The sequence below is a fragment of the Acanthisitta chloris genome, unplaced genomic scaffold (genome assembly GCF_000695815.1).
Source record: "Acanthisitta chloris isolate BGI_N310 unplaced genomic scaffold, ASM69581v1 scaffold5343, whole genome shotgun sequence".
Taxonomy (NCBI): domain Eukaryota; kingdom Metazoa; phylum Chordata; class Aves; order Passeriformes; family Acanthisittidae; genus Acanthisitta; species Acanthisitta chloris.
The window spans coordinates 5,654-14,686 of NW_008664169.1; the positions used below are offsets into that span (position 1 = coordinate 5,654).

General features: G+C 50.9%; 1 protein-coding gene across 1 annotated transcript in view; it reads right to left on the minus strand.

Moving 5' to 3' along the window:
- Positions 1-890: 890 nt before the first annotated feature.
- Positions 891-9,033, minus strand: part of LARS (leucyl-tRNA synthetase) — a gene marked incomplete at its 5' end in the record, with an annotated part of 22,759 nt that continues 14,616 nt past the window's right edge. Inside the window, 11 exons of the mRNA XM_009071218.1 lie at positions 891-1,156; positions 2,310-2,442; positions 2,782-2,877; positions 3,728-3,832; positions 5,353-5,463; positions 6,307-6,417; positions 6,499-6,639; positions 7,154-7,294; positions 8,019-8,109; positions 8,326-8,509; positions 8,960-9,023. Coding sequence (XP_009069466.1) covers positions 951-1,156; positions 2,310-2,442; positions 2,782-2,877; positions 3,728-3,832; positions 5,353-5,463; positions 6,307-6,417; positions 6,499-6,639; positions 7,154-7,294; positions 8,019-8,109; positions 8,326-8,509; positions 8,960-9,023 — 1,383 coding nt within the window. The remainder of the gene's footprint in view (positions 1,157-2,309; positions 2,443-2,781; positions 2,878-3,727; positions 3,833-5,352; positions 5,464-6,306; positions 6,418-6,498; positions 6,640-7,153; positions 7,295-8,018; positions 8,110-8,325; positions 8,510-8,959; positions 9,024-9,033) is intronic.

The following is a 9,033-nucleotide window of genomic DNA, read 5'->3' on the forward strand; positions in this document are numbered from 1 at the left end:
ACACGGCACAGCCAAGGATCAGCTGCTGCTCCCCATCCTGCATGGCCCACCCAGCTCATCTGTGAGGATTCTGCTGCTCCACACCTCAGTGGAAAATAATTCCCCAAGGTCACACAATGCTGTGGCTCACTAAGGCTCTGCTGAGGAGTAACTGCTGCTGCTCTAAACAAATCCAGGTTCTGGATGCTCCACTGGTGCCACAGAGTCAATAATTCTCTCTTCTGCCTGCAGGGATTAATAAACTGCTCTGAACTGAATTCCTGAGCAAGTAATATGTACCCAAGGCTCGGCAGAGGATGTTACAGGGTGGTATGCAACAGTGAGCATTCCTCTCTCTCCAGCTGTACAGCTTCTGGATGGATTTCTCTCATACACCAGATTACTTACAGTGCTAACCAGGGATGGGGCTCCTCACTGCTCTGCACTCACCAGGAAGGAAAGGAAGTCCTGTCCTCAGGCATTACCCAGACAAGAACAAACAGCCTCAGAACCTAAGACATCTTGTCAGAACCACTTCCAGCCTGGGAGCAGCCTCAGCACAGATGACAGCACCACGCTGTGTGCCCAGTGTCACACCAGTTCCCACCCCTCCTTCTCCCAGGCCGGGCAGCAGCAAGGGCTCAGGTACAGCTTCCCATGGAATGCTGTTCCGAGAGCCCAATCCAGCTGAGAAGCAGCACGGTCCCGTGAGGCAGGACTGGAATTCTCAGTGTGGCACTCTGGTTCAACTCTGAACACCCTGCCCAGCTGGCAAGGAAGAGTCCCCACATTAACATTCACTGTTTCTTCACAAGAAAAGCCAAAGGGCCAGAGCAAAATACTTTTATTGAATCCCTCCTGCAGGTAGAACTCCCAGGCGAACTCAGGCTGGTGTGGGTGGGGTTGGTTTGTACAGAACAAGTGCTCCTCTGCCTCCTCCAGGTGCTCCAAAGTCCCTCCCTGCGAGCGGCTCAGTGCACCAGGTAGACGATGGTGTCCCCGATATCCCTGCTCAGCCCGTTCTCCGTGACACACACGTGCCGCCGGGCCAGGTCGATGTGGAAGATGGCTTGCTCCAGGATGGGAGTTTTCCCTGCTTCCTCCTTCCCAAGCACTGGAACTCGGCGGGGCCCAAGCACAGGATCATCAAACCTCATCAGCTTCACTTTGGAGAGATCTGCAGGGAGAGAGCAGCGGGTCAGGCCAGGGCACTGCCCACAGGCCCCAGCACCAACCAGTTAACCGCAGCGATGCTGAGCCCCTGGTGCTTCCATGCCTGCCCCAAGGAAATACATTCTCTTGGGAACAAGACATTTACCCATACAAAGGTGTCCCCTAGGGGTTACATAGTGAGTGAGTGAGCAGCAGAAGTGGGGATAAAGCACAGAGAAACATCAGCTCCCAGTACCCCACTCCAAGCACTGAATTTGCCTTGTCTGGCTCAGGACAGCCCTGAGTTAACCCTCATTTTCTGAGGGGAGAGCTGCAGAGACTGGGAGGAAGAGGAAGGTGAGAGCTGTTTTCAGGACAGTTCCCTATTAGAGGCCACAGACCAAGCAGCCTGGAATCCTCGAGCCAAGGCTTCCCGCCAGTGCAGCCTCCCAGCCCCGTGCCCAGCAGCACACTGACACCTCCTGGGAGGAGAGGGAGTGAGACTGTTCCACCTCACCGTGTTCAGCCGCTCCCACAGCTCTGCCGAGCCGGAGCTGGCAGACACACACACCACTGCATGTCCCCACGTCCTCCTGCCACTCCCTGTGCACAGCACCACTCTGCAGCATTTTGTTCTACACACACACAAACATCCTGCTGAGACACAGCAAGGAAGAGCCCTGCTGTCACAGGCTCTTGGATGAGGCCCAGACTTCCCTCCCTTCAGAACCAGCTCATGGTGCTTCTCATTGGTTGGACTCTTAATTCCTGCACCCTTACCCAAAAGCACAGCTCCGTTGCTTTGACGAGGCTGTTTTCATTCACTGCACTGTTCAGTAACTTAATGCTTGTTCCAACAGTGTCTGACATGAAATGTTACCATGCTATCCTGTGTTTTCCAGAAATAACTTTCCAAGCAGGAAGGTAAGTGAAGAATACTAAAATGATCAACAATTAGGCTAGAAAACACGTGGCTTATTTCCAAGGAAAATGAAGGAAAAGCATGGATCCTGAAGCACTGCAGCAAATCCCACCCTGAGGCTGCCAGAGCACCACAGAACTTACTCCTTTCTAGCACCTACTGCAGCAGCACAACCTTCGACAGCTTCGGCAGCAGCTCCTCCCCTGGGGACGTGCTCTCCCCGGGTTGGGACAGCTGCACCTGTGCTAGTGGTTACCTTTGATCCCTCTATCCATCTTCATCAGGCGCCTGATGACTGTCTCCCTGTTGTCCCCCTGTCTGATGTCCATTTTTGTGGAGAAGTGGCCGTTGGAGGGCTGAGGGTTCACCAGGAACACAGACACACCAGGCTGGGAGAGACAGTACAGACCTGAGAGCAGAACCTGACCCTGTGATCCCTCAGGGGAAACGTGAAACTGAACCAAATCAACATGTGCTGCCAACAAATCTGCTGGGGGTGAACTCCCTTTGGCACTGCCCCAACTCGAGCACAGCCCAGTGGGCAACAAGGGCCCAGGACACATTCAGGGAAGTCAGAGGCCTCTCTACCACTAAAAGACAAATATTCATACACGGTGAGCATTCATGTCTGACAGAGGTTTTTAAATGACACATTTACTTCTCTCTGGGGTATTTAGAAGTTTTGTATGAAGTTTTCAGACTTCCACTATCTGAATTTCTAATTTTACCTCAGTTCTAAATACAGAAAATGGTTTTCCAGGACAGCAATCTTCTTTGATTTTATCTTCTGCTTCAGAAGCAAACTTCACTTCAATGTGATCCAGCTGTAAAAGAGGAAAAACAGGGGAGGAGGGAATAAGCAGCTCTGACAGCTCAGTTCTCGAGGTGCTCTGGACTGCCCCCCATGAAGGTCCCATTAACAGATCCCTCTCCCAGGTCAGTGTGCTTTGCAGATTTACAGACAGGTCAAAAACAAAGTTGTTGCCTACTCTTGACTTTGTCTGACATGGGACAAGCCCAATAAAGCCACACTTGTTCCACACTGTACAGGTCACAACACAACTCTGCAATAGGTATGTATTTTATAATTCTTTGAACAATTGGTTTTGGCTTTTAGGGATTTTTTGCCTGTTTTCTTTGTTGGGTTTTTTAACCACCACCTGCCTGAGCTCTGCCCTCATTACCATGTTGCCTGTTCAACTAAAGCCTGTTTGTCACACAAAGCAGCACAGCTGCTGCCAGACTGGATCCCTATCAGCACTCAGCTCCCCGTGGCAAGCCCTGCCCAGAGCCTGCTCCATGTGCCAGAGCAGGAGCCCCAGGACTCAGTTCTTGCTCGCAATGACTTGAAGCAGCTCCTCATTTCTTCAGCTGGGAACGTGCAAGACGCAGGCTGGCTCGGGGAGAAGGGTCACTGGAGTTCAGTGCCACACACAGCCAGCACTGCAGTAAAACCAGCCCTGCTTTCTGGAACTGTGTGTGTGCAGCACACACAGCCCTCATGCCTGGAACAGATTCACACACCTCTATCTGACCAATGGAAACAGAGTTGATTAAAAACTGTTACTTGAGCAATGCACACCCAGAGGTTATGCAAACAGGCTTAGAGCCCTAGGGAAGGCTCCTCCAGCTATCCTAGTAAAAGCCAAGCAGGAGGTGCCAAGCTGTACCCACCTCCAGGGAGTTGGTCAGATACACAATATTCTCCATGAGCACCGAGCGCTCGTCGAACTCCAGCTCCAGGTCCAGAACACGGGAACCATTCTTCTCCAGGTTCTCCTGTCAGGGGGAAGAAAAAGAAGCATTAAAACCCTCTAAGTGCTGCAAGTAAAACGATGCTTCAAAATGGCAAGCTATCCACATTAGTCATGAAAAGAACAGGCTTGTAAATCCACGAGCTCTCTGCTGGCACAACACGAGCGCTGCGGCAGCTGCAGGGAGCTGGTGACACCGATGGGAGGAGTAAGAGCAATTAGAACACACTTTTAATATCAAACTGAGGTGGTGTTTGACATTCCCAGTTATTTATAATCCCTGCCTAATGTGCAGGCTGAGGAGCTGCGGGATCAGTCAGCGTTTCAGCAGTGTTTCACAGCAGGAAGCTCAGGCTTATGACCCAGTTTGAAGTAAAGGACGAGCTCACAACACCTGGACAGGCTCAGAGCAGCCATACGAGTTCTCTGCAGGGAAACAACAACCATTTTGTATGGCAACATAAAAGTAACTTAATTAGTCCAGCAAGCCAGCAGCAGCACTCAGAGGAGAGAGCATTAAAGGCAAGAGAGGAACCACGGACCTTTTTTCACTAGAACAGAACTTCCCCTTCACAGCGTAATCTGTCCCTGCCTGTCCTCACATGCTGAGCCAGCTGGTGCCTTTGAAGTTCTGCTTTGTCAGCCTCAGCATGCTTTTGGTTTCCTGGTTTCCTTGTCAGTCTAACATGGAAGATTCCCTTTTAACAGGGAACTGCTTCCCTTTGTAAGCCACAGAGGTTCTGCTATACTTCAGCCCCCCTGGAGCAGGACGGGCAGGCAGAAATGCTCCTTGTACCCTGGAACTGCTGCATAATTGCTTGCAGAGAGAAACACACTGATCTGGGGAGCCTGAGCTCACACGTTACCATGTCTTTATGTGAAACTGACTGCTGCTCTTTGAAGGGGAAGGGATTGAGCCCCTTCCCTGTGTGCATCTGCACCACTCACTGCTGCCAAACTGAAACAAAAACCAAGGCCTAACTCGAAGGGCTGAGAGCCTGTCTGACCTTACCCAGCTGGCACATCTCTACAGCTCCTGCAATGCAGGCAGGAAGCTCCAGAGCTGCTCAATGCTCTCCGCTCCTTCAGAGGCTTCCGAGCTCCCATGGAAAGGAATGATCAGAATGACCCCAGAGAGGGCAAAAAACACCTCCCCTTAGCAACATGGCCAAGCTTACAGACAGAAGATATTATCCTGCGCATTTCCAAAATCAAGCTAAAGCCTAAGGAGATAAACTGCTTTTTTACACTCATTAAGATTTTTCCACTACTAATCTCTCTCAACTCCTACAGATCATGAGAAGCTTCAAATGTGGAGGAATCCAAGTGTGTTTGAAGCACCTGAAAAACATACAAAGCACCAAGCCTCAAGCAGACCCTGACCTCACCTGGGCTAATTCAAACAACAGACTTCTATGATGTGTTTCTTCCAGAGATGTTAAAGATGTGTATAAACAAAGCCATGAAGATGCCAAACAAGTAACGAGAGAGACGCTTCATTCACAAAAGCTTCTGCTGCACCAAAACTGTGTCTCTGACACTCACCTTAACCATGGCAACAAAAGGCATCACCTTCTTCATATACTTCTTCAGCTCTGGTAAGGTGCTCAGCTCACTGGCAATTACTTTATTATCTGGCAGCTGACCTCCACTGGCCTGAAAAACATGGATGAACAACCATTAAAGAGAACAGGTATCATTAAAAACTTGCCCTTCAATACCATACACCCTTCCTGCTTCCCCAAAAACACTAATAAGGTTTGTCAGCATCACTGATCACACAGATGATCATTTTCTCATCCCTTTGAAACATCAGCCCAAACAGCATTGAACAGAAAAAAGCCTATAAAATGCTCAATCAAGGGTGAATAGCCCCAAAACAGATTTCACACAAGGAACATTGGTTTATCTCAATGCCACAAACTGGAACAGTCAGGACTCCCCAGTCTGTCAGGACAGCCCTGCTGTGTGCAAACTGAGGTTGGTTCATCAGGATCCCAAAAGTCACTCTCAGCAGCTTCCCCATGTCAGGGGCACAGACCCTTCTGCTTTCAGGCACAATTACTTCTCCTTAGGACTGACTTAGTCCGTTTCAGCCCGTTTCCTGCAGCACTGCTGAGTGGCACACACCTCTTCCAGGGCGAGAACAAAGCTCCTAAGCCCACTGCAGGGTAAGGCAGCATTAGCCTGTCAGCCAACAAGGCTCCCTCAGAAATATACTTGGGAAGAAGAATATTCTCAAAGCTAACCACTTCCAACAGATCATGGACATGTTTTCACTCAGACTGTCAAAACCAATGAAGTCAGACTGCCAAATCAATGTCAGTCCTTGGGGCATTTTCACTGAGCGCCAAAATTTACTGGAGAGTTGTAAAAGCATAAAGAAAATGAATCTACTGAAACAATTTGGTAACAAGTTACAGCTTATAAACGTTTTACAGAAAGAAGAGCCCACAAAAAGCAGGGAAGCAGCTGGAGGGCAGAGGAAGGGAGCAGCACCTGGAAGTGTCTGCGCAGGACGGACAGGGTGGTGTGCTGCCAGGGAGGGTAGTTCTTTGCCACGTAGATGGTGCAGTGAGAAGGCTTCTGGGGAGGCTCCTGAGTGCCTTTCTGAGGGGGAAAAAACAAGTTAGGGGGAGTCCTCAGGCAACACAGAACTGTCCAGCACACACACTCAGAGAGGACCTTCACCTTTCCCTTTGCAGGGGCCATGTAGCTCTTGAGGCGGAGCCGGAGGTCGTGGGCAGCTTCCATCAGGTACTGGGAGGAGCGGATCAGCACCTCGTCCACGGGCCCTGCTGCTGGCCACGAGGCCCTCATGATGGAGCCAGGCTTTGGGAAAGAAGGGACACGCAGCACGGTGAGCACACGTTAGTGCCTGGTGGGTTTGTTTTCCAGGAGCTCAGACAGTCTGGAGCCCAGTGAGTGCCCACCTGTACCTAGGCTGCAAAGGACTGAGCACACAGCCAACAAGAACCTGCCTGCAGGTGTGCTCAGGACTGTACACACAACCACAACTGCCATGTGGCTACACGACTCCATCTACCTGCACAAGGTGCTTAAAAACCCCACAGAACTAAGTTTTATGCATAAGTGTAAGAATATTGCACTGTTTGGCTTAATTGTAGACCATCTCTTTGTGAGCAGACAAGCCAAGTGACTGGTACCAATGCTGCACATACCACGACAGCAGCAGAACAGCTCCCTGCAGGCACTGTCCCAGGGACAGTGAGCCATTGTGGCTCGTGGGTTCTGGCACATCTCCACTCGCACGTGAGCAGCACCCGTGAGCCTGACACGAGCGCTGCCGAACACCAGCAACACCTCAGACCTGAAACAGCAGTACCTTTCCCAGCAGGAACCAGATGTGCTCACAGAGGTGGGGGCAGATGGGAGCCAGCAGCAGGGTCTGCACCTCGATGAACTGGAACACCAGGGCCCTGTGCATGCCCTCGATCGCCAGCTCACGGTACTTGTCCTTCGCCGCCTGCAACGCAGCACACAGCCATCAGCACTGCACTGCCAGGGACAGACTCACTGCTGGGCCTGGAACACTGCATTACTGAGCCCTAGAACTGGCTTTTCCTGAAGCTCCTGACTGTGGATCTGCCCCTGGAGTTTTGCACTAACGTGGTACTTTAGAAAAGTGTATATTGGCACAACTGTGTCTCAGTACTGCCATTCCTGCAGCCTGCACACAGACACAAACAAGGACCAGGAAAAAGGGGCAATGAGATGACCTCTCACTCCCCATACCCAGCCCTGCTCCCAAGTAGCCCCCAGCAGCATGGGAAGGGGTGCACAGCCTGCCTGGTGGGGCAGCACACCCTGCAGACACTCGGGAGACATGAGACACTGGAGGATATCCAAGAGCACTTCCAAACAGTCTCGTGGATGCATTTTCTGCATTTCTTAGGAAAAGTTTCTCATTACAAAGGAAGTAAAGAAAGGCAACACTTTTTAACAGTGTCTTGTTTTTAAGCAGGTTTTTTCTCATATTAGGTATCAGGACTGTTTGTCTTCCCCCGGACCTCTCTAAACTGGCACAAGCAGACCTTTACAATCCCAGATTCAGGCCACTAAAGCACTCCTGTTTCTTGGCACAGTTTTGTTCAGATGTATAATTAAGGATCAGAGACAGCAGGATCAAAAGAAATCCACAAAGTAACAAACAGCAGGTGCCGGTTTCCTGCACCTCAGAGCCCTCCTACCTGGAACTCGAAGAAGCCAGTTTTCAGAGCTTCCTTAAACATCATCTTCTCGTAATTTTGGTCTGTCTTCATTATTCCTGCACTCATCTCACTGGGGAGGGAAGGAAGTGACAACGTCAATACTGCAGACTGTCCCACATAATGGCAATGCTGTGCAGTACTGTCACAGCGTGGCCCAACCCCATAACCTGCCCTGCAGCGTGCTCTGGCTTATGGGATTCATTACTTTCTAGAAAAAAATAACTACAGGATGCTCCTTGCCAGGAAAAAAATTGCCCAAAGTGTCTTATTAACCTTCGTCCCATACCTGGCAAAGACTCTGTCATTGAAGGTGTTGGCTGGGCCACTCCTCAGGCTGTCTCTGTTGGCAATCATCTCCTTCACCCACTCCACCCACGTGTAGAGACGAAGAATACCAGCATCTGCCATGGCTTCCACGAAGTTGGCATCTTCCACCGTGTCCCCAGCATCAGCCAAGGCCAAGCGCATGCCTGGAGGACACGGGGCCGGGGATGCCTCAGCTGGCACACAGCCCCTGGCACAGCCAGCCTCACCCCCAGGAGAGCACTGCCCCTGGGGACCAGGTACACCAGGAACAGAGAGCAGCCACTGCCCAGAGCACGGGAGCAGGACACAGGCACACACACCCCACACACATCAGCACACCCTTTGCTCTGGTCTCCCCAGGAAAGGCAGAAGGACAAGACAGGCCCTCCCGGAGGGCTCGGCCCCAGGAGCAGCTCCTGGCAGAACCAGGGGTTGTGCTAACACACATCCTGGTTTTCCAAGCAGAGTTCAGCTTCTCTACAGGAGCAGGTGTGAAGTGGCAGATTTATTGCCGCTTGATACTCCAATGAATTCTCTGCTCCTCTGAGAGCAAACCACTTGTTTCAGTCGCTTTGGCATAGCTGACAATCAGAGGCAGGTCAGAACACACTCACCATCTGCAGAAAACTTGTCAACAGCTTGAGTGAGGGTGAGGAAGTTTCCTGTTGATTTAGACATCTGAAAGAAA